Source organism: Elephas maximus, chromosome 11 (assembly GCF_024166365.1).
Source record: "Elephas maximus indicus isolate mEleMax1 chromosome 11, mEleMax1 primary haplotype, whole genome shotgun sequence".
Taxonomy (NCBI): Eukaryota; Metazoa; Chordata; class Mammalia; order Proboscidea; family Elephantidae; genus Elephas; species Elephas maximus.
Window position 1 is genome coordinate 96,873,040 of NC_064829.1, and position 25,513 is coordinate 96,898,552.

General features: G+C 48.4%; 1 protein-coding gene across 1 annotated transcript; it reads left to right on the forward strand.

Annotated features, from left to right (window-relative positions):
• The first annotated feature begins 60 nt into the window (after nt 1-60).
• Nucleotides 61-19,712, forward strand: ETFB (electron transfer flavoprotein subunit beta). Its single transcript, XM_049901980.1, has 6 exons — nt 61-177; nt 9,781-9,939; nt 10,214-10,372; nt 12,886-12,948; nt 18,335-18,493; nt 19,500-19,712. Exons 1-6 carry the CDS (start codon nt 121-123, stop codon nt 19,668-19,670), a joined length of 768 nt encoding a protein of 255 aa, XP_049757937.1. The 5' UTR covers nt 61-120; the 3' UTR covers nt 19,671-19,712.
• Nucleotides 19,713-25,513: the final 5,801 nt, after the last annotated feature.

Consider the following 25,513-nt stretch of genomic DNA (forward strand, 5'->3'; position numbering starts at 1 on the left):
CCCCACGGCAGTTGATTGGCTGGCGAAGCGGTGCGCAAGCGTAGAATGGGACGGGGCCGGGGCTTCGGAGCTTTGACTGAGGTTTCGAACTGTTCCAGCCAGCGGCGGTGATACTGGAAGATGGCGGAGCTGCGCGCGCTCGTGGGTGTCAAGAGGGTCATCGACTTCGCCGTGAAGGTGACCGGGCCCCCTCTCCCACCTCCCTGAGCCCCGCCGCCGTGTGCGTCTGGGATCGCGATTGCACACTCTCTCGGGGTCTTCTCGTAACCTTTGACCTCTGCCGCTCTTCCCCCACACGTCAGTCTTATCTGGGGGCAAAGGTCAAGGACTGTGAGGTTCTGACATCGATCCCTCTTCACGCAGACCCGGGCCTCTCTGAGATCATGACCCCGTTTCCCCCTTCCTCCCCCTATCCCCCGGTTTCCCCAGTTCTCCAACGATTTATAACTGTATACAGGGCAAGTTGCCTTCCATATTGTCTGGTGGGGAGTCATCGTCCATGTTTAACAAGGAGAAACTGAGGCACAGAGAGGTCACTTACCTAGGGACAAGTACAGGCCAGATTCCAATCCAGTTCACTCTGACTCCTCACCCCAACTCGTGCTTTGCACACAAGCCAAGCATTAACCCACTAGGCTGCATTCCCTACAAAATTTACTATTTCGGTCCCCAAAGTGCTCTCTAATGGAGGTCATACAGGGCCCTGTGAGAATCCAGAGGGTATCTTTACCCGACGCAGCCACAGGGTGAGTGAGAAGGCTTGAGCTAGAAAGAGAGAGGAAAAAAAAGTGTTTTTTAGAGATGAAAATTCAATTCAAGGAAGTTGCAGCCAACCTGACCGAGCTGGTTGTTGTTAGCTGCTATTGAGTCAGCCCCTGACTCATGGAGACCCTATGTACGGTGAGATTGGACTGTTGTGATCCATCAGATTTTCAATGGTTGATTTTTGGAAGTAGATCACTAGATCTTTCTTCCTACCCTGTCTTCCTCCGGAAACTCCGCTGAAACCTGTTCAGCATCGTAGCAACATACAAGTTTCACTGACAGATGGGTGGTGGCTGTGCTTGAGGTGCATTGGCTGGGAATCGAACGCGGATCTCCTGCATGGAAGACGAGAATGCTATCACTGAACCACAATGTCCTTTTAATTTCTTCATGGAAGGGATAGGGGGCAGCATCTCTGAAGACCTGGCTTGTCCCCAGAGGGAAGCGTGTGTGGACAGAGGTGAATCAGACACAGTCCCTCACGCTAGTTTCTCTCAATACTTGACCTAAAGCAGGTTGAAAGCGGTGACTGTTTGTCTGTGTCTCTACGCCATCAGACTGGGAGCTCACCTCCATGCCCTCAGCTTCTCTCAGCACAGGGCCTGCATCTTCGAGGCCTCAGAATGGATAAGACTGTGGCCACGAAGTTGATGCTGATATTGTCCCTACTTATGTGAGGAGTGGGCTGGGAAGGAGGGGACAGGAGACAGACCTAGGCCTGAAAACTTCAGTGCTCATAGCAGCTAATGTTTAGAGGGTCCTTACTAGGTACCTGGGTGTCACAAATGGTTTGCAGTCAACCGTTGGCCTAAAGGTTGGCACTTCGAACTCACCCAGTGGTGCTCCAGAAGAAAGGCCTGATCACCTGCTTCTGTAAAGATTCCACCCTCAACCTTCTGAAGCAGTTCTGCTCTGTAACACGTGGGGTCACCACGAGTAGAAACCGACCGATGGCAACAGGTTTAGTTTTGGTACTGTGTGCCAGGCAGTGTTCTCAGTCCTCTGTAGAGATTAACTTCTCAATATAACAAACAAACAAACAAAAACATTGCCGTCAAGTCAACTCTGACTCCTAGCAACCGCAAGTGTGTCAGAGTAGACCTGTGCTCTGTAGGGTTTTCAATGGCCGATTTTCTGAAGTAGATTGCCAGGCCTTTCTTCTGAGGTGCCTCTGGGCAGACTCTAACCTCCATCCTTTCTGTTAGCCACGTGTATTAACCATTTGCGCCACTCAGGAACTCCGTCTGGATATTATTAATCCCATTATACAGGTGAGAGAACTGAGGCTAGGGAGACTCTGTTACTTGCCAGATACCCGGGCTAAGGCAGTCAGGATTTAAATCCAGGCAAGTCTGGCTCTAGGGCCTATGCTTTTCACATCTGCACCCTGCTGCCCCTTGGCCTAATGACATCTCTGGCAGCATTGGACAGGATTGCTGTCTCCAGGCTTTTAGAGACACCCTCCTCTTGGGCTGCTGGGACCCGATTCTCCTGGTTTCCTCCTACCTTTTTGTTCCTTGGGGTCCCTCCTTTGGGCCCCCAGAGCCCCTTGTGCCTCCCTTTGCCCGTGTGGAAGCTGCGCTCTCCCTGGGCTGAGATGTCTGTGGTTGTATCCATCTCCTTCATGAGACTGAGGGCAGGCCGGGTTTGACTCCACTCTGGGTCCCAGCATAGCCCAGCACAGGGCCTGGCATGTGGGTGCCTCCTGTGTGTTCAAGGAGAGAGCAAAGAGGAAGTGTGAAGGCACCATTGGATCCGCTCCTGCCCTTTCCCAAGTGTTGGTGCTGCGTGCCCCTCTACAGTGTCCCCGGGCTCCTGCTCCTAGATCCTGTCTTTTACCCTGAATGTGCCTGTGAATGGCCTTTTCTGAACAAATAAATGATTCAAGCACTGCCAGCTACTAACCGGGTCAGGCCCTGGGTACAAACACATACCTTCTTCTCAATCCTCTGCCCCATCCCTCCTGGCCTCTGCATCTCACTTCTCTTTCCTCATGGCCCCAGCAGCTCAGGCCTCCTCCTCTCTTACTTGAACCCTCACCCCAGCCACCTCACTGGCCTCCAGTCTCTCATGTCCAATCCATTCCCTACCAGCCTCAGGGGTCTTCTATGCCCAGAGCTGACCCTACCCCCTCCCCTTCTCACAGCACTGCCATGGCTCCCTGGTACCCTCAGGACAAAGTCCCAACCCCTCAGCCTGGTGTTTGAGACCCTTTGTGGTCCTGCCTCTGCCCCTTCTCAGTCAGTCCCCTCTGTCCCTCTTTCACCCTCTGTGCTTCCAGAACACCAACCTGCTTCCTTTCCTGACAGACCAGCCTGTTTCTTTTTTTTTTTAATTATGATTATTATGGTGGAAATATATACTTCAAAACATTCGCTAGCACAACAACCTCCACATTTACAATCCAGGGACATTGAGTACATTTTTCATGTTGTGCCACCATTTTGGTATCCTTTTCCAAAATATTCCACCATTATTAACATAAACTTAACGCCTGCCCCTCCCCCCCCAAACTCCCCTCTTTTCCTTTCCTCCCACCTCTGGTAACCATTAGTAATCGTTGTTGTGTGCTGTCGAGTCAATTCTGACTCACAGCGACCATAGAGGACAGAGTAGAACTGCCCCACAGGGTTTCCTAGGCTGTGATCCTTACAGAAGGTGATCCTCAGGTCTTCTCCGCGGAAGGTGGGTTCAAACTGCTAATCTCTCGGTTAGCAGCTAAGTGCTTAACCATTGTGCCACCAGGGCTCCTTTATAATCTTTGGTTTCTATATATTTGCTTATTTTGTGTAAGTGAGATCAGACAGTATTTGTCCTTTTGCAGCTAATTTATTTCACTCAACATGATGTTTTCAAGGTTCCCCAATGTTGTGGCACGTACCAGGACTTCATTTCTCTTTATGGCTGAGTAGTATTCCATGGTGTGTATAAAACACATTTTGCTTAGCCATTCATCCTTTGATAGACATTTTGGTTGCAGGCGGTTTTTCGCCTTGAACCTTTGCCTAGCCGTGTCTTCTACCTGGGCTCCCTTCCCTGCTCCATGCCCATGCCCCGTTCCTAATTCTCCCCTTATCAAAGTGTATTGATTTCTAGTGAGTCCCCTCCTCCAGGAAGCCCGCTGACTACCAGGCAGGCATGGGGCTTTGGAAGCCCCCTGGTTTGCCTCTATGGACCTCCCCACACTGGATTGGGATCCTGTTTACCCAGCTGCCCCCTCCTCAAATGGCAGCACCTTGTGGGGAGGCCCTGGTCTCCCTCACCTCCTTCCAGTCTTTGCTCAGACATCACCTTCTCTGTGAGGTCTTCCTTGTCGCCTACTGCAAATCACAGTCTCTGAGGCCCCGTCCCCCTCTTCGCTTTATTTTCACCACAGTCTTCTGATCTTGTGATGCACTGTGTGATTTGCTTACTTATTGTTTTAGTTTCTGTCTCTCCTTCCAGAACTCGAGCTCTGGGGGTGCAGGGAGCTTGTCTGCTGCGTTCACTACTGTCGTAGACAGTGAGTTGTTGTTTTTGGGTGCCCTTGAGTCAATTCCGACTCATAATGATCCCATGTGAAAGAGTAGAACTGCCCCCATAGTGTTTCCTAGGCTGTAATCTTTACAGGTCTCCAGGTCTTTTCTCTCTTGGAGCAGGTAGTAGGTTCGAGCCTCCATACTTTTGGTTAGCAGCTGAGCACTTAACCATTGTACCACCAGGGCTCCTTAGACAGTGGGTACCCTACTGGAATGGTTTAGAGTAGTGACTCTGGAGACCAGCTGCCTACGTTCAAATCCTGCCTTTACCACCTCTGCTGTGTGACCTTGGGGTAGTTACATAACCAGTCTGTATTGGTTTCCTGTTGCTGCTGTAACAAGTCCCCACAAACTTGGTGGCTTAAAAAGACACAGCTTTATTCTCTTGTTAGTTCTGGAACTCCATAGTCAGTCTCACTGGGCTAAAGTCATGGGGTTGGCAGGGCTGGTTCTTCCTGGAGGCTTCAGGAGATAATTCATTTCCTGGCCTTTTTTAGCTTCTACAGGCTGCTCACATTCTTTGGTTAGCAGCCCCTTCATCCATCTTAAGGGCCAGAAGTGTAGCATCTTTTTTTTAATAACATTTTATTGTTTTCGGTGAAGGTTTTCACAGCAGTTTAGCTTCCCATTCACCAGTTTCTACACAATTTGTTCAGTGACGTTGGTTACATTCTTCACAATGCATGAACATTCTCCGTATTTCCTTTCTGGTCATTCCATTTCCATTCATCTAGTTTCCTTGCCCCCGTCCATTCTTATCTTTGTTTTAAAGTAATTGTGGACCGTTTGGTCTCATATAGGTGATTTTTTAAAGGAAGAGTACTTACAGGCGATATTCTTTATTATTTGAGCCAGTTCGTTATTTAGCTACAAGGTGACCTCAGGGGTTCAAGGTTTGAAGAGTATCTCAGGGCAGCAGTGTAGCATCTTCAAGTCTCTTTCTCTCCGTCCCGCAGCTTCCATTGTCACATCGCCATCTGTCTGACCATGACCCTCCTGCCTTCCTCTTCCCTTATGGGGACCCTTGTGATCATGTTGGGATCACTCAGTAATCCAGAATAATCTCCCCAACTCAAGATCCTTAACTTTGTCACATCTCGAAAGTCTCTTTTGCCATGTGAGGTGACATAGTCACAGGTTCTGGGGATTAGGATGTGGACACCTTTGGGGGCCGTTGTTCAGCCTCGCCCATACCCTGAGCCTCATCTCCCTCCTTGGTGTTCGCAAGCCATTGCTGGGATTGCTTGAAGGTCGCTGTCTCCTCCTCTGGCCTCGTCTGTCCTGCTTATTCGTGTGCCCCGAGCACTTGTCCAGCGTCTCACTGGGTAGAAAAGACCAGAGGATGGAACCAAACCAGAAAGCCTTGAGCTGTGACAAGGGTTCAGGAAGAGCTGTGAGAAATCATTTTATGAAAACCCCCCTGGAGTGTGTTGTTTTTGTTAGGTGTCGTCAAGTCAGTTCCCACTCATAGCAACTTCATGTGACAACAGAGCTGCCCCTTAGTGTTTTCTTGGCTGTAATCTTTACAGAAGCAGATCATCAGGTCTTTCTCCTGTGGAGTCACTGGGTAGGTTCAAACTGCCAACCTTTTGGTTAGCAGCTGAGCACTTAAGCATTGTGCCACCAGAGCTCCTAACAGGTGCTATGGAGTTGATTCTGACTCATAGTGACTCCATGTGACACAGTAGAACTGCCCCATAAGGTTTTTTTTTTTAAATGATTTCTTTTTTTGTTGCTGTTGTTGAAAATATATACAGCAGAACGTACAACGATTCAACAGTTTCTACACGTACAATTCAGTGACGCTGATTACGGACATTGATTAGTCTTCAAGTTGTGCAACAATTCTCCAGCCCTCCTTTTCTGAATTGTCCCTACCCCACTAACATTAACTCACTGTCCGCTAAGTTTCCTGTCTATCCTTTCCAGTTGCTGTTGTCAGTTCCATCCCACACAGATAGATAATTCTTTACAAGAGCACAGTGCTCAAGGCTCGGCTGCAATCTTTACAGAAGCAGATCACCAGATCTTTTTCCCATGGAGCTACTGGGTGGGTTCCAACTGCCAACCTTTTGATTAGCAGCCCAGTGCTTAACCGTTTGTGCCTCCAGGACTCCATCGCTGCAGTGTGGTGGGCAACAGACAAAAGGACTGACTTGTTAACTCCGAGGGTAAACTCAGCATGTTATAGAGCCTCGTGGTTCTCAGGATGGAGTGAGCCTGAGCAGCCTGGGATTAGACTCCCAACCCTGCCACTTCTTTGCTGTGTGACCTTGGGTGAGGCACTTGCCCTCTCTGTGCCTCACTTGCCCCATCTGTGAAATGACCATGATCACAGGAGTACTGCCTTCCTAGCTTGCTGTGACTGTTAAATGAGTTGTTGTTAGATGCCATCTAGTCTGACTCATGGTGACCCTGTGTGACAGTAGAACTGCCCTATAGGATTTTCTGGGCTGTAATCTTTTTTTTTTTTTTAATCTTTATGAAGGGAGCCTTGGTGGCACTGTGGTTAAGCTCTCGGCTGCTAACCGAACCCACCAGCTGCTCCACAGGATGTGGCAGTCAGCTTCCATAAAGATTACAGCCTTGGAAACCCTATGGGGCAGTTCTACTCTGTCCTATAGGGTCGGAATCCACTTGTAGGCGATGTTTTTTTTTTTTTTTGGCATATTTACGGGAGCAGATTGCCAGGACTTTCTCCCGTGGAGCCCGGGGGGGGTTCCTAACCGCCAGCCTTTTGGGTGCCAGGCAAGTGCTGAACTGTTGTGACACCAGGGCTCCTAATGAATTACCTAGTGAGTTTAATGCATTACTACATCTAAAGTCCTTAGAACATTGCCTATAAAGCCGTGGCGGTTTTGTTGAGTGTTAGTACATTGAACGTGTAAGAGAAAGCGTGAAAGCTTAATGCTGAGTCATCTACCTAAATTGTATAAAACATCATTATTTAAAAAAAAAAAAAAACCTGTGGCTGATTTTTCATGCCAACCATTATTTCCTGATTTACGTAATTTAACGAAACAGTGTTTCAAACTGGAAATCAGCTCAAGCTTAAACATCTTTCACTGAGAAGACGAGCTGGCACAGTTCCTTGGACCCAGAGGGAGTTCTCCTTTTCTCCTTGGGAGGTGGCATGCAGGAGCGTGCAGGCTCAGAGCCCTTCCCTGATTCACCCCGCATGCAAAGGCATTTGACTGATGGGACAGCTTTCCTGTCTCAACGGGACACACAAGGGAGGGCTTTTGTGTTTTCTACCCCATGCTGCTTAATAAGTGTTTGGCAAGTGAATGGACGGGGCCAGGTTCTAACACATAACTCTTTTTTTTTTTTTAATTGGGGTGAAAATATACACAGCAATACCAATTCAGCAGCATACACGTATAATTCAATGACATGGGTTACATTCTTCAGGCTGTGCAACATTCTTGCTCTCCCAAAGCTAAAACTCTCCCTCCCCCTCCCTCCCACCCCTGATGTTGGTGGTGTGGTATGACCTCTCCACTCATGGCAATGCTATGGGACAGAGTAGAGCTGCCCATAGAATTTACTAGGCTATAAGTGGTTAAGTACACAGCTGCTAACTGAAAGGTAGGCGGTTTGAACCCACCAGCCACTCAATGGGAGAAAAATATGGCAGTTTGCTCTCATAAAGATTACAGCCTTGGAAACTCTACGGGAAGTTCTACTCTGTCCTATACGGTTGCTATGAATCAGAATTGACTCGACAGCAACAGGTTTGGTTTTTGGTTTAATCTTTACTGGAGCAGATCACCAGGTCTTTTCTCCCAAGGAGTAGTTGGTGCGTTTAAACCGCCTGCCTTTTGGTTAGCAGCTTAGTCCTTAACAGTTGTACCACCAGGGCTCCTCTCCCCCTAGGAACCAATAATAATCTTTGGTTTCTATATACAGTGAAACCGTGAGAGCTGGAACTTGACAGGACTGCCTTATTTTTCTGGGTCTCGCAAGTTCTCCACCCTGGAAATGGTGCAGCCTTACCATTTTTCTTTCATTTTAGTGGAAAATATTTGAGTTTTCTTTCTCTGACAGGTTTCATCCTTACACCAGTTCTGGCTTTCGCAGGTTTTACTGTATTTGGTTATTTCATATAAGTGAGATCATACAGTATTTGTCCTTTTGTGACTGACTAATTTCACTCAGCATGATGTTTTCAAGGTTCATCCATGTTGTGGCATACATCAAGACTTCATTTCTCTTTATGGCTGAGTAATATTTCATTGTGTGTATAAACCACATTTTGTTTATCCATTCCTCTGTTGATGGGCATTTCGGTTGTAAAAATGGTGTAGGGGTGTCAGACCTCTAACTTCACTAAGCGGGAGGAGAATCAAGATGAACATCAGCCCAAAGCTGATTCCTATGAGGCTGAGGTCAGACACACCTCCACCTTCCAATCTTTTTACCAGTTCTGACACCAGCTGTCCCTCCTTCAGCACTCTACTTCTCTGCTGCATTTGATAATTTGTTGCATCGGCCACACAGAACTCACAGTTCATACTCACAATTATGGGTTTTATTAGGAAAGTAACGGGTTAAAATTCCGGATCAGAAAAAGCAGAGAGCTAGCGAAGGGGAGGGAAACCATCAATGAGATGGATTGGCCCAATGGCTGCAACGGTGGACTCAAACATAACCAAGGATCATGGAGATGGAGCAGGACCAGGCAATATTTCATTCTGTTATGGAAGGTTGCCATGAGTCAGAGGTGACTCAATGACAGCCAGCTACCAACATCTGTAATACACTTAGGGATATCATAAAATGGATTTCTCGCTAGAGACTGGAGGAACCCCTGAGACTCTGGCCCTAAGTCACTCCCAGCCACTCCCGGAAACCATCTTCCAGTCGAGCAGTTGACAGGCCTGTAAAATAAACAATAACACCCAAAAAGGATGGGCTCTGTAGAACGAACAATTGCACAAGACCGAAAGGGCAACATTTGCCCAAAAGTAAAGATTAGAAGGCAGGAAGGGGTAGGAAAACCAGAGAAAAGAAAATGGGGAACCCAAGATGGAAACGGGGAAAATGCTGACATGGTGTGGGGATTGCAACCAATGTCATGGAACACTTTGTGTGCTGTTTGTGGAAGGGGAAACTAATTTGCTGTGTAAACTTTCACCTAAACCACAGTAAAATATATATTTTTAAATGTATTTCTCACTGTGGGTTATGGTAAACAAAAATGTGAAAAACGCTCTTTCAGGCTGGAGGAGCAGCGACAGAGTAGGGGCGAGAATGTGAAATGTCCCTGTGCTCAGCAACTGTGTGAAATGAGAGAATGAAAGGGTCGCCCACCCCCTGCCTGCGAATTCTAACCCAACTCTGGCCCTGGAACTTTGTGACCTGGACAGGCCCTGCACCTTTCTGGGCCGCCCCCAACCCTGTCCATGAGGGGTTTGGTGGGCATGGGCCCCAGAGCTCCGTGGGCCAGGTGCTATGCCCCCTGACCTAACTCCCTCCCCTCCTGGCTACTGCACAGATCCGGGTGAAGCCAGACAAGACAGGCGTGGTCACAGATGGAGTGAAGCACGCCATGAACCCCTTCTGTGAGATCGCTGTGGAGGAGGCCGTGCGGCTCAAGGAGAAGAAGCTATTGAAGGAGGTCATTGCTGTCAGCTGCGGACCCACTCAGTGCCAGGTGCTGGGGTGGGGGGCCTGGGGCGGGGCTGGGGGCCTGGATTTGGGGGTCTGAGGGAGGAGGGGCTGGGGTCCTGGACTCCTGGGTCTGATGGAGTAGAGGGCTGGGGGCCTAGGCTTCTGGGTCTGAGGTAGGAAGAGGGCTGGGACTCCATGGTCTGAGGGGGAGGAGCTGGGGCCAGGACTGATAGGTATGAGAGAGGAGGGCGCTGAGGTCTAGACTCCTGGGTTCCCCTGGGCATAGAAGCTGAACTGAGCCCCTTCTTCCCTTGTAGGAGACCATCCGCACTGCCCTGGCCATGGGCGCAGACCGAGGCATCCACGTGGAGGTACCGGCTTCAGAGGCTGATCGCCTGGGTCCCCTGCAGGTGGCCCGGGTCCTGGCCAAGCTGGCAGAGAAGGAGAAGGTGAACCTGGTGCTACTGGGCAAGCAGGTAGGTGTGCCCAGCCCCTACTACACAGCCCCTCGCCAACATCTCTGCTTAGGAGGTGGTGGGGCCGGAGGTAACCCTGAAGGGCGTTCAGAATCCAGGCTGACAGCTTGGCATTTTCTGTTTGAACGGGGAGGACACGGTCAGCTCCGAGTATCAGAAAGAGCCCATCGAGGGTCTACTGGGCGAGACTGGAGGAGGCTGGGGCGATGGCCCATGTGAACTAGGAAAAGGGGAGCCAGGGCTGTGGGGACAGAGAGGTAGGGATAGAGCAGAGAGATAGATATGGCAGAGGGAGGGGCTTGAGCCCCGGGAGGTTGGAGGGAGTGCAGGGGAGGGAAGAGGGTGCTGGGAGTTTGACTTGATAACTTCAAGGTGGGAAACCCAGGAAGAGGAGCCCGAGGAAGACATTACGACTTAGTAAGTGTGCCAGCCTGCAGGGACATCTGGGAGAAACAGTGGTGTGGGTTCAAGAGAGAGGCCTGGGCTTGGAACAGAGACCTGAGACTTTTCGGGGGCTCTGGGGATAATGAAGGAGCCCTGGTGACGCAGTGGTTAAGCATCCAGCTGCTAGCAGAAAGGTTGGTAGGTCAAACCTACCCAGTGGCTCTGCAGAAGAAAGATGTGGCAATCTGCTGCCGTAAAGATTACAGCCTTGGAAACCTACAGGACAGTTTTACTCTGCCCTATAGGGTCTCTATGAGTTGGAATCAACTCGACAGTGGTGGATTTGGTTTGGACTGGGGAGCCATGGAGGGCTGTGAGCAGGGGAGGGACGGGACCAGCTCTGGGGCTGTAAGGGATGGACAGGGAGAGGAGAGACTGGAGGCTGGGAGTTTGGGGTTAAGCAGAGTGAGGTGGGCGAGGCCCCAACTAGAACCCTCCCACAACAGTGGTGCCCCCAGGAGATCTGAGAAACTCTTCCTAGGGGGCAGCCTCCTCATCCACCTTCCTGTTTGAGGGCAAACCTCGTGACCCCACCCCGGGGAGGGTGAAGGAGGGTCAACAGCAAAGCCACGGGTAGATGGGAGCAAGAAAGGGAGATCAAGAGGCAGGGAATTAGGGACAGAGGCTGAGGAAGAAGGTCAAGGGCTGTGTGGAGCCCCAGAGGGGAGAGCTGAGGAATTCAGGGAGTAAGGTCACCCCAGGGAAGAGGAGGAGGCTGGCGGGCCGAGGTAAGCCATTGGGTGTTTTGTCAGTCAGAGTGGAGGACACACTCTGAAAGTCAAACAGTAGAAAGCAGATAACAAGCAGCCACAGAATCAGAATATAGAGTACACATCAGCAAACTGGGGCAGAGGGCCTAGCTAGAGAACAGGCCAAAAGGCAGGCCTGGTTGAGGTTGTGTGGTCCCTGGGTGACACAAGTGGTTTGCGCTCAACTACTAAGCGAAAAGTTGGCCGTTCAAACCCACCCAGCAATGCTGCAGAAGAAAGGCCTTGCGGTCTGCTTGCATAAAGATTACAGCCAAGAAAACCCTATGGGGCAGTTCTACTCTGTAACACATAGGGTTGCCATGAGTTGCTATTGACTTGTTGATAATGGGGTTAGGGTGGGGCTGTGGGGGCCCAGGCCTCGTGCCCACTCCCCAGGGCCAGGGTGTTGGCAGCACAGTTTATTGAAGCCCCCTGCACTTGCTGGTGGTCTCAGACTTAGAAATCCTGCTTGACCTCGTGGTTAGGGGCAGTTCCAGGGGCTAGGGCCTCCAGCTGAGGGAGATGCTGGGTGAACTGGGACACTGGGACACTGCTGTGGGTGGCAGAATCACAGCTCAAACTGGCTTAAGCCAAAAAGCAAATGTATGAACTCACGTAAGGCCGGCTTCAGACATAGCTTGATTCAGGGCCACATGTGAGCCCCAGGTGCTGCTCCTATGTTGGCTTCGCTCTCTTGCATCTCCAGGCTCACATTCTACCTGCTTATCAACCCCAGCAGGAAGTAAATAGCCTCTTTCCCAAGAGCTCCAGCAAAGCTCCTAGGGTTGTCTCTTCATTGGTACAACTTTAATGACATGCCCATGCCTGAACTAATCACTGCAGTCGGGGGTGGAATAGAATGTTTTCATTGGCCCAGATCCTGTTCATCCAATTCCCCCGAGTGCCCAGCTCATGGGAAGCTTCTGTCAATATTTATATAGCGGGCAGAGACTTGGCATTGGGGATGATACCAGGTGCCCACATGTGCTGCTGGACAAATGGCCACTCTTCTCCAGGGCCAAGTGAGGGGATTGTTCCAGAAGAGGAGTCAGCAAACTGTAGCCCACAGCAACTGCTTGTTTTCATAAGTTTTGTTGGAACACAGTCATGCCCATTCATCTATGTATCGTCTGTGGCTGCCTTCCAGCTATAACAGCAGAGTTGAGTAGTTGTGACAGAGACCAAATGACCCTCAGTACCTAAAATATTTGCTGTCTCGCCTGTTATAGAATAAGTTTGCCGAACAGTGTTCTAGACAAATGCCTGAATGATGTGTGAGAAGCGCCATCATACAGCCTTCTCTTCTCTTTTCCCACTTAGGCCATTGATGATGACTGTAACCAGACAGGGCAGATGACGGCTGGATTTCTGGACTGGCCACAGGTGAGGCTGGAGTGGGGAGCACATAAGACCAGCTTCAGGCAAAAGATAGCCTCTTTCCCAAGCGCCCCAGCAAAGCTCCCGGGGCTGGCTCTTCACTGGTCCACTTTGAGTCACATGTCCACCCCTGAACCAATCACTGTGGTTAGGACATAGAATGTTCTCATTGGGGCCTGTTCTGGGGGAAAAGGATGCTTGCCCTATCCCTGTCCTTCTAAAAGGAGACAGTGAAGCGGGACAGCTACTCCAAGGAGCTGGAAGGAGGAGGTAGGGGAACCCTCAGGGGCTCCCTCTCGCTAGCTCCTCAGCCACGAGGCGTTTGTACTTGCTGTTCCCTCAGCCCAGAACACTGTTCTCTCAAATTGTCTCATGGCTTTTTTGCTCCTTTCCATCAGGTCTCTGCTTAAATGTCACCTCTTCAGAGAGGCTTTCCCTGCCCACACCGTAGGAAATGCTCATCTCTCCTCCCAGATTCCAGGTTCTCCACTCCATGTCTACACTAGCACCATCCGGTAGAAATAATGTAAGCCACATGTGTAATTTAAAATTTTTTAATAGCCACATTAAAAAGGTAAAAAGAAACAGGCAGAATTAATTTTAATAATATATTTAATATATTAACAATATACATTTTAATATATTGAAAAATATTCTTACATACTGTAAGGAGTCCTGGTGGCGCAGTGGTTAAAGCAATCGACTGCTAACTGAAAGGTTGGCAGTTCGAAACCACCAGTGGCTCTGCAGGAGAAAGATGTGGCAGCCTTCTTCCGTAGAAATTTACTGCCTCGGAAACCCTGTGGGGTCGCTATGAGTCAGAATCCTTTTTTTTGGTGTACCAACATATAATCCACTATAAAAAATTGTTGTGATAATTTACATTCTCCTTTTGGTACTAAGTCTTCAAAATCCAGTGTGTATTTTATGTTTACAGCATATCTCAATTTGGATGCTAAATTTTCACGATAAGGAGTTAATTTAAAGGCCATTAAATTCACGGTTGAAAAAGTAGATTTGTACTCGGGTTGTTCCAAACAAAGTTAAAGATTTTCAGTAACCAAATTGAGCATCAGGGTTTTTAAAAATAGCTTTATTGAGGTATAACTGGTGTGCAATAACTGCATATATGTTTGAACTGTACAATTTGATCGCTTTTCACACGTGTATACATACTGGAGAAGGACATCATGCTTGGTAAAGTGAGGGTCAGCAAAAAAGAGGAAGACCCTCAATGAGGCTGATGGCCACATTGGTTGCAACAATGGGCTCAGACACAGCAACAGTTGTGAGGATGACATAGGACCAAGCAGTGTTTTGTTCTGTTATATGTAAGGTCGCTATGAGTTGGAACTGACTCGACGGCACCTAACAACACGCATACTTTCGTAAAACCATCACCACAGTCATGATCAGATAGCTCAAGTCTCAGTTTTAAAATCTGAACTTAAATAAAATTAAAAATTCAGTTCCTCTGCCACACTGGCCACGTTTCAAGTGCTTGGTAACCACACTTGGCTAAGAGCCAATTGCCTTCAAGCCGATTCTGACTGATGGATACCCTGTGTGTGTCGGAGTAGGACTGTGCTCCACAGGGTTTTCCATGACTGGAATCTTTTAGAAGTAGACCTCCAGGCCTTTCTTCTGAGGTGCCTCTGGATGGACTACAGTCTCCAATCTTTCAGTTAGCAGCCGAGCATGTTAACCATTTGTACCACCCAGTGACTCCCACACCTGACTGTTGTTGTTAGGTGCTACGGAGTTGATTCTGTCTCATAGTGACCTGTGAAAATGGCACAGCAGAGGCATCTGACCTCCTCTAACTTCACCAGGGGGAAGGAGAATCAAGATCAACAGCCATGGCTGATTCCTATGAGTCGGAGGTCAGGCATGTCTCCTCCCTTCAACCTTTTTTACCAATTCCGACACCAACCGTCCCTCCCACAGCATCCTGTACTTCTCTGCTGGGTTCGGTAGTTTATTGCAATGGCCACATAAAACTCACAGACAATACTCACGATTATGGGGTTTATTAGGGAAGTAACAGGTTACAATTCAGGTTCAGGAATGCTCAGGATACAGCTCTTCCATCAGGATAGCCTCTTCTCAGCTGTGCCCAGAATCACATGTCTCTGGCCCCTTTGCCTCTGCTCGGGCAAGTCTTAACAAAGCTCTTTTAGCTCTGCTGATGAGTGCCCGGAGGCACCCCACTCCGCCAGCAAGCCTCCTGCCCAAAAGCGTTCGGCTTTCTCCATGGGCCGGGAAGCCCACTGTGCCGTTTTCTACTGTCTCCTGCCTCTGCTGCTGCTGTTTTTCTGCCACTGCTTCTCACAGTCTTTCACCACTTCCGGTGTTAACAGCTTTCTCTCTCTGTCTCCTGGATCTTGCATGGTCTCAGTGCAGGGATCCCGGGTCCAAAGGACAAGCTCCACTCCTGGCTCTTCCTTCTTGCTGGCTGTGAGGTCCTCCTTCCCACCTCTGGGATGGCTCATTTTAAGCCTACTGGGATGGCAAAACTGACCAATCTCCTTGTCAGGGTTCCATACCTTATTTACATGATCCCACCCCCACAAGGGTGCCATGCACCTTACTTACATTATTAGGAAGCTATCCAATCCCCTTAGTGGGCCATAAGCACCTCATTTGCATAGTCCCACCCAATCATTTGGTGGGAGTTACAAAGATTATGGCCAAAAGGGCCATGTTAAGTAATTCACTGTACCACACGACCCCATGTGACAAAGTAGAACTGCCTCATAGGGTTTTCTAGGCTGTAATCTTTATGGGAGCAGATCGCCAGGTCTTTCTCTGGCAGAGCTGCTGGGTGGGTTCAAACTACCAACCTTCAGTGAGCAGCTGAGTATTTAACCGCTGTGCCACCAGAGCTCCTTTCACACGTGGCTAGTGGCTAATATATAGGACAGCGCAGTTCTGGAGATTTTGTCTTACTCTCTTTTCTTTTCTCCAAAGTATTGTTTACTGTGTAACCAGCTTTTGTAATTGCCCCCCATCTCGCTTTCCAATTAGTGTGTTTTAGTTTATTCATGTGATTTCTTATCTGAAATTATCTCATTTGCTTCAGTGGTTACTGGCTGTCTCCCCCACTAGCAAATATGTGTTTGAAAGCTGGGGCCTTGGCGGTCATGTTCACGGTGTATCCCTAGAGTTGGGCCCACAGGGGCATTTGGGTGAGGCTGTGAATGATGTGACATTCAAACTAAGACCTGAAAGATTTGTCAAATGAATAAGTGAATGAAGAATAACAGGCTGGTTAGACAAAGAGACTGTAGGTCACATCAGTTACCAGGGGGAGGAAATGATCCAGGGTCCATCAAAGACAAAGGGGCTTTGGACAAATAGTGGGCCTGTCTTAGTTACCTAGTGCTGCTGTAACAGAAATACCACAAGGCGGTGGCTTTAACGAACAGAAATTTATTTTCTTACAGTTTAGGAAGCTAGAAATCTGAATTCAGGGCTCTGGCTCTAGGGGAAGGCTTTCTCTGTCAGCTCTGGAGGAAGGTCCTTGACAATCATGTGGCATGTTTCTTCCCCTCTGCTTGTGCTTGAATTCTTGGTTGCTCGATCTGCTCTTTTTATGTCTCAAAAGAGATTGACTTAAGACACACCCCACACTAATACTTCCTCATTAACATAACAAAGAAAACCCATTCCCAAATGGGATTATAACCACAGATATACTCCTTGCCATAGAGTCGTTTCCCACTCAGAGAGACCCTGTCAGACAGAGTAGAACTGCCCCCATAGGGTTTCTAAGGCTGTAAAGCTTTATGGAAGCAGACTGCCACATCTTTCTCCCGAGGAGCAGCTGGTGAATTCTAACAGCTGGCCTTTTGGTTAGCAGCCGAGAGCTTAATGAGCCATCAGGGCTTCTTAACCACAGGTATAAGGGTTAGGAGTTACAACACATATTTTTGGGGGACACAGTTCAATCCATAACAGGCCCTAAGTGGAGAAGAGGAGGATGTTTCGAGGACAAGGGAAGCACAGGAATTTCTGTTGTCAGCCCAGCGGAGGGGTCTCACAGGAGCTCATGGGGATGGGGTGGCAGGTAGGTGAGAGGCCAGAGCCAGACCACCTGTGTACACACTCCAGCTTTCAGGTTTACCAGCTATGGGTGACAGTGGTCACGTTATTCAGTCTCTCTCTGCCTCAGTTTTCCTCATCTGTAAAATGGGGATAATAGCATTTACCTCATAGTGTGGTTGTGAGGATTTGATGATTTAACATGTATAAATTGCTTAGAACCTCATCCAACACTGAATACATACTCACTATTATTATTTATAGTGGGTTCAGTGGTAGAATTCTCACCTTCCTTACAGGAGATCTGGTTTGATTCCCAGCCAGTGCACCTCACGTACAGCCACCACTCATCTGTCAGTCTAGGCTTGGTGTTGCCATGATGCTGAACAGGTTTCATTGGCACTTCCACATTAAGACAGATTAGGAAGAAAGGCCTGGCAATCTACTTCCAAAAAATCAGCCAGTGAAAATCCTGTGGATCACAACAGTCCAATTCCATTGTGCGTGAGGTCACCATGAGCTAGTCAGCACCATGTGCTGACTCAACGGCAGCTAACGATAATTATCATTTAGGGGAAGGAGATCTGACCAGAAGGTTTATAATTTATGCCTTGGCTTCCAGAGAAAATGAAAACACCCTCTGCTAGATTTTTGAAACCCCTTTCTGTGGCTTCCTCCTGTTTTTGTGTGTGTGTGTGTGTAGTTTAAATCTATTATGATTAACTGGAATCTAGATCTTTTTTTTAAAAAAATTATTAAAGTATTTTAATTTTATTTAAATATTTAGATTTAAATAAAATAATTTTATTAAAATAATATTTTATTGTGTTTTTGATGAAAGTTTACATAGCAAATTAGGTTCCCAATTGACAATTTCTACACAGATTGTTCAGTGACATTACTTACATTTTTTATAGTGTGTCTACATTGTCTTTAACTGTGTCTGGTTGTTCTGTTTCCAGTGCTGTAGTTTCCCTGCCCCTTATCTTCTCATCTTTGCCTTAGAGTAATTGTTGACCTTTTGGTCTTGCTGGTTTTTAACTTGAGGTCTATAGGTCACCTTAAAGGACCCTCCCTTTTTATACTTTCCCTCATCTGGTCATGCATTCAGCAATAGGATATAAAGGAGCCCTGGTGGTGCAGTGGTTAAGCGCTTACTTGTTAACTGGAAGGTCAGCAGTTGGAACTCACCAGCTGCTCCATGGGAGAAAGATCTAGTGATCTGCTCCTTTACAGATTACAGTCTGAGGGTCACCATGAGTTGGAATTGACTCAATGGCACCCAACAACAACTGTGCCTGACCTGAGTTAATCTCGCCCACTCTCCTCATACGCTGTCCCTCCCCAGGGCACATTCGCCTCCCAGGTGACATTGGAGGGGGACAAGCTGAAAGTGGAGCGGGAGATTGACGGGGGCCTGGAGACCCTGCGCCTGAAGCTGCCTGCTGTGGTCACTGCCGACTTGCGGCTCAACGAGCCCCGCTACGCCACGCTGCCCAACATCATGGTGTGTACTTGGCAGGGTGGGAGCACTGAAGGCCTGGGGATGGTGAGGGCATCGCAGACCCAGTGCTTCCCTGGTGGTCAGATGGGAGGAGAAGAGGTCCCAGGGAAGATTTTGTCCAAAGGAAGGGGGTCACTTGATCATTTTGGCTGACAAGGCTTACTGGGTCATCTCTGCCAGTAGGAGGTTTTCATGGGGGCTATTTTGGCTAACAAGAAGTGATTACTGTTTATTTAGCCAATAGAAAGGTTGTCTCAACCAATAGAAAGCCTTCACTGGGCAATAGAAAGGGTTCCCCCTTGTCATTCCAGCCAATGGGAAAGTTCATTGGTTAATTTTGGCCAGATAAGAAGGATTCATTAGGTCATCTTGGTTCATTAAGGAGGTAGGAAGGAATTGTTAGGCCCTCTTGGTTGACTAGGAAGAGTTCATGGGTTTTCTGGGCTGGCAGGAAGAATTCACTAATCATCATGGCTAGTAAGATGGAGTCATTGGGTCATCTCAGCTAATAGAGAGGGTTCATTGTGTCATCTAAGCCAACAGGGAGGGTTCATTGGATCATCTCAGCCAATAGGGAGGGATCATTAGGTTATCTTAACCGAGAGGGAGGGTTCAGTGAATCATCTCTACCAATAGGGGATTTATGGGTCATATCAACCAACAGGGAGGGTTCGGTGGGTCCTATCAGCCAAAGGTCCATTGAGTCATTATCACCAAAAGGATAGGTCCATTCCAGCCAGTCAGGAGCTTACCAAGGTGGTTGACTAAAGGAGGACTTTGGTAATGGGAGGGCTTCCCAGGTCATCCCAGCCAACAGAAATTGTCTATACCATGTGTGGCCCTCCAAGAGCCCTCATGTGTCCTGGACAGTGGGTAGGTCCAGAAGGATTCAGCCAGTTGAAATGGTTCTGCAGATGTGGCAGTCATGGGAAGGAGGCTTTAGGTGTTCTGGACAGTGGGTGGGGCAGGGGCTTCAGCAGCTCTGTGAACCGTGGCCTCCCATGTGCAGAAAGCCAAGAAGAAGAAGATTGAGGTGATCAAGGCCGGGGACCTAGGTGTGGACCTGACCTCCAAGCTTTCTGTGATTAGCGTGGAGGACCCCCCCCAGCGCTCAGCTGGGCTGAAGGTGGAGACCACAGAGGACCTGGTGGCCAAGCTGAGAGAGATCGGGCAGATTTGAGCCCCCCTCCCTGAAACTGCAATAAAACTATGACTCTCTTGACATCTGTCTCTGTCAACTCATTCCTTGGAGGCCTGTTTTCTGATTCAGTCAACAAACATTTAAGAATCTCGTGTGCTAGGCCCTGTGCTGGGTGACGTAGGGGACCCAGGTGAGTCACATCCAGTCTCTGCCCTTGAGAAGCTTCCATATTGAAGAGTGAGACAGACATGGGTAAAGGTGGCCATATTGCAGGGTGATGGATATTGTCATGGAAGCAGCACTGGGCACTTGGGAACCCAGATGGGACACCTTGCTTGACCTATGGTCAAAAAGACTTCCCAGGGGATGACATCTAAACTGAGTTTTTTTTTTTTTAAATAATAATATCTTACTGTGTTTTTGGTGAATGTTCATACAGCACATTAGGTTCCCATTTGACAATTTCTACACATTATTCACTGACATTAGTTACATTTTTCACATGTCAACATTCTCTTTAACTTTGTTCTACTTGTTCCCATTTAATCTGAGTCTTGAAAGACAAATAGGACTGAGGTGGGTGAGAAGAAGGGCTTTTATCCATGAAGTGTTTACTGAGGCCACCAGGCATCAGGCCTCAGCAGGGAATGAGGGTGGGAGCTCCGTTCTGGTTGGGGAGACACAAGCAACAATCAAAACCTGGGGTGCATGCCTAGAGGAACAGAGGGAAAGTTAAGAATAAGAAGAGGACATGGAATGTGTGGCTAATTGCCTCCATGAACAACTGCCACCTTTGCCATGAGACCAGAACTGGATGGTGCCCGGCTACCATTACTGAACATTTTTATCAAAGATTCTATAGAAGAATCCTGATCAAAAGGGAGATGCAGAACAGAGTTTCAAATTCTCATAGAATCCAGATTTCCTAGAGCCATGGAGGCTGGGTGAACCCCTGAAACTATTGCCCTGAGATAATCTTTAAACCAAAAATATCCCCTGAAGTCTTCTCAAAACCAAACAATAGTTTAGCTTAACTAATAAAGAACGTTTGCCTTGAGCATTATGCTCTTTTAAGAACTATCTATATAGGACCCAGTTGACAACAGCAAAGATTAGATAGCAACCTTAAGGGGCAGTGAATTTGTTAACAGGGAAGGACAACTCAGAAAAGGAGGGTGAGAATGGTTTTGTGACTGGAAGAATGTAGTCAATATCACTGAATTGTACATGTAGAAACTCTTGAGTTGGTGTATGTTTTGCTGTGTATATTCTCAACAACAACAACAAAATAAATTACAGTATTAAAAAACAAACAAGACACCTGGTGTAGCATAAAGAGTCCAAGACCTGGAGTCAGACTTACTGGTTCCAAAGCCTCACTGTCATGCCTGCCAGCTATGAGGTCTTGGCTGATTCCTTCATCAGGCAATGTATTAGTCTCCTGTGGCTGCCATAACAAAGTGCCACAAACTGTGTGTCTTAAAACAATAGAAATTTACTCTGTAATAGTTCTGGAGGCTAGAAGTCTGAAATCAGGGTGTTGACAGGGCTGTTCTCTCTCCAAAGGCTCTAGGGGAGGATCCTTCCTTGTTTCTTCCAGCTTCTGGTAGCCCGAGGTATTTCTTGGCTTGTGCCACGTCACTCCAGTCTCTGCCTCCATCTTCACATGGCCATCGTCCCTCTGTCTCTGTCTCTTCTTAGAAGGACACCAGTCATTGGGTTAGCACTCACCCTAGTGACCTCATCTCAACTTGATTACATCTGCAAAGACCCTATTTCCAAACAAAGTCATGTTCACAGGCACCAGGGGTTAGGACTTCAGTATGTCAATCCGTAACAGGCCATTAGAGATAGTAACAGCATAGTGTAGTGGTTAAGGGAATGGGATCTGGGTTCTTGGCTTTGTGAGGACCTTAGACAAGTCACTACTCTCAGCCTAGGTTTCCTCCTGTGTCAGATGAAGTTAGTAATAATATCTGTATTTTGGTTGTCTATTGCAGTGTAATAAACTGCCCCAGAACTTGGTTCTCTAGAGAAACAACCAGAGAGAGACATTTACTTCAAGGGATTGGCTCACACAATTGTGGGGCTGGCAAGTCCAAAATCCATAGGCCAGGTGGATCCATAGGTCAGGTGACAGGAAGAGTACAGAGTCGAGAGAGAGAGAGAGAGAGAGATCTGCCAAAATATCTATAGTTCAAAGGCAGACAACAGTCTAAGAAGCTCTCCTTTCACCTGATTGATTGATTATTTTACATTGCATTATATTACAGAACAGCAACTAGTCCAGCGTTCAGCAAAACCACTGGGAACCATAGCATAGCCAAGTTGACACATAAAATTGACCAGAGTGGCTTAAAACAATTATTTATTTTGCTCACAAATCTGTAATTTGGCAAGGATTCGGCAGAGATAGCTTGTTTCTCTTCCATGCAACATCAGTTGGGGTGGCTGAAATGGCATCTGCAGTGCAATTGATCACTTTTATATGGCTTTTCTCACCATGGTCTTGTAACTCCCACCAAATGAATGGGTGGTACTATGCAAATAAGGTACTTATGGCCCACCCAGGGGATTGGACAGCTTGCTAATAATGCAAATAAGGTGCACGGCACCTTTGTGGGGATGGGACGATGTAAATAAGGTGTATGGAACTCTAACAAGAGGATTGGTTAGCTTTGCCATCCTGCTAGGCTTAAAATGAGCCGTCCCAGAGGTGGAAAGTTGGGACCTCACTACCACCAAGAAAGAAGAGCTAGGCGTGGAATGCATGCTTTGTACTTGGGATCCCTGTGCTGAGAACCTCCTAGACCCAGGAGACAGAGAGCTGTAACATCACAGATGGCAAGAGTCAACGAGAAACAGTGGCAGCAGAGACAGCAGAACCAGGAGACTGGCAGGGGACAGTGCGGCAGGCTTCCCAGCCCATGGAGCAAGAAGGCTCAGTGCCTTCGGGCAGGAGGCTTGCTGGCAGAGTGGTGTGCCTCCCAGGCACTTGTTGGTGGAGCTAAAGAGCTTTGTTACACTTGCCCGAGCAGGGCAGAGGCCAGGCCAAGGGACCGAGGGCCAGGGAAAGGCCTGCCTGTGGGCGTGGGCAAAAAGCTGTCCTGACCAAAGAACTATATCCTGAGTCGTTCCTGATCCTGAATTGTAACCTGTTAACTTCCCTAATAAACCCCCTAATCCTGAGTATTGTCTGTGAATTCTGTGTGGCCATTGCAAGCAATTGTCGAACCCAGCAGAGAAGTAGAGGGTGCTGTGGGAGGGACAGCTGGTGTCAGGATTGGTAAAAAGGTTGGAGACAGGAGGTATTTCTGACCTCTGCCTCATAGGAATCAGCCTTGGGTTCACGCTGATGGTGTGATTCTCTACCTTGTGAAGTTAGAGGAGGTCAGATGCCTCCACAAAGGCATTTTTACAGGACTAGAGGATCTACTTCTAAGATGGCTCACTAACGTGGCTGGAAAGCTGGTGCTGGCTGTTGGCTGGGATTCTCAGCCAGGGCTGTTGACCAGGGGCCATGATTCCTCTCTGAGGGCTGCTTGGGCTTCCTCACAGCATGGTGGCTGGATTCCAAGAGGGCATGTTCTATGATACAGGAGGTGGAATACCCCAGTCTCTTAAGGCCTAGATCCAGCAACTGGCACAAGGCCACTTCCACTGTACTCTCTTGGTCAAGCAGTCATGGAGCCCACCGAGATTCAAGGGGAAGGGACATAGACCCCACCTCTCAATGGGAAGAATGCCAAAGAATTTACAGCCATCTTTAAGCTACTGCAACCTGCCCCATAGGGTTCTAAAGGGTTAAATTTTGTAGCAGCCCCAGAACCACCCCGACATACAGAAAATGCTCGATATGTATTATTAGCATAATTAAAAAAATGTTTTTTGTTGTTGTTGAAAATATACACAGCAAAAATACACCAATTCAGCAATTTCTACAGGTATAATTCAGGGACATTGATTACCTTCACTCAACCATTCTCACCCCCCTATTCTGAATTGATCCTCCCGCATTAACATAATCTCACTGCCCGCTAGGTTTCCTACCTATCCTTTCAAGTTGCTGTTGTTAATTTGAGATCCCACCCTGGTGGCATAGTGGTTAAAAGGCTCGGCTGCTAACCAAAAGGTCAGCAGTTTGAATCTACCAGCCATTCCTCAGAAACCCTATAGGGCAGCTCTACTCTGTCCTATAGGGTCGCCGGTAGTTGGAATTGACTTAACAGCAGTGGGTTTGGTTTTGGTTTATAGGTAGTTCTTTAAACGTATTACTAGTGGTAGTGTTTTAAGCATAGGGAAAACTGTGTTGGGAGTCAGCTCAGAGGCCTGGGGGCCTAACAGAGGCTCTAACCCCAGAGTTGGGTGGGAGGGAAAACTTTCTGAAGGAGTGAGCAGTCTGATCATCCTGGGTCAAGTCCAGCTCCTCCCTCTCTGGCTGTGCAACCTCCAACAGGCCCCTAGACCTCTCTGAGCCACAGTCCCCTGGTCTGTCAAATGAGAGTAACAACACTCGACTCATAGGGTGTTTCAGAGGTTTCAGCCAGATCCTGCATGGGACGCATTTAGCATGGTTCATGGTGCATGATAACCTGTAATTATTATTATTGTTCTTAATAGGATGAGATCTGAAGGACAGGTGTGGTTAGCCAGGTTGGAGGAGGGAGGGGAGTGAGCAAGAGCATTCCAGGAAGAGGAAACAGCACCATGTGCAAAGGCTGGGAGGTGATAGATGGGGCAGGTGGTAAGTGGTTTGGAGTGAGTAGGAAGAAGTGGATGGAGTAGGTGAGTCTAGGCAAAACAGGGCCTAGAAGTTCTGCTGAGAAATTTGGACTTTCTCCTGAGGGCACTGGGAGCCATGGGAAGGGTGTGAGCAAAAGAGGGGCAAAGTCATCTCTGGTTGTAGAAAGACCCTCAGGGCCATGTGGGGAACTGGAGGGACTGGAGGCCAGAAAGGAGGCTGGGCAAGGGTTCAGGAGGAGAGGACCAGAGAATGGGGACAGAGAAGGGAAGAGGGCAGGGAGATTCAGGGGGCAGGAGGGACAGACCTTGGAGATTGGAGAATGAGGGGGAGGGAGAGAGTGAGGACAGCTGGCCCAATGACTGCAAAGATGGTGGAGCCAACCTGGAGATGGGAAACCCAGGAGGAGGACTGGGTTAGAGGAAAGATGCTGAGCTTAGGGGGACATGGGGCATATGAGGGGCTTGGGAGGACACAGAAATGCAGATCTGGGATGGAGGAAAGATGTCAGACCTTTAGATGGTGACTTGAGACTCGGTTCTGAGGGTGACAGGGAGCCATGGGAGAGTTTAGAGTGGCAGAGGAGCAGGGTCAGACTTGAGTACGTATCAGAAGCTGTAAGGGGGAATAGGAGGCTAGGGAGGAAGAAGCCTGAGCTGAGACCATCAGAGGTGGGGCTCTCTGAAAGGGCACCTCCTTTTTCTCCAGGAAGTCTTCCCAGCTTTGCCCCACCCTACCACATTTCCAGCTGGCACTCAGTTCCCAAGGAGCCCTGGTGATGCAACAGTTAAGCACTCAACTGCTAACCAAGAAGTTGGCAGTTCGAACCCACCTAGTGGCTCCTCAGGAAAAAGACCTGTCAATCTGCTCCTGTAAAGATTACAGTCAAGAAAACCCTATAGGGCAGTTCTACTCTGTTACACGGGCACCCAACAACAACACTCAGTTCTCACCCTCTTCTGCCTGGGGGTAGGGAGTGCAAGGGTCAAGCTCGGACTCCCATCTAATGGGGTCAGCTGATGAAGGCATGTGGGGTGGGGTGGGAGGCTTAGCCACTGGATCAGGGTGGGATATCCTGGCACCTCTCACTGAGTCTGGCTCCCTTCCCCGCCCAGGAAGCTACCTACCCGTCCTGTTGGAC

What these genes read in the sequence shown, in the direction of transcription:
- ETFB (XM_049901980.1), top strand. Translation starts at nt 121, where the DNA reads ATGGCGGAGCTGCGCGCGCTCGTGGGTGTCAAGAGGGTCATCGACTTC. An exon ending in GCGGACCCACTCAGTGCCAG is followed by an intron (nt 9,940 to 10,213) that starts GTGCTGGGGTGG and finishes CTTCCCTTGTAG; the next exon opens with GAGACCATCCGCACTGCCCT. An exon ending in GATTTCTGGACTGGCCACAG is followed by an intron (nt 12,949 to 18,334) that starts GTGAGGCTGGAG and finishes GTCCCTCCCCAG; the next exon opens with GGCACATTCGCCTCCCAGGT.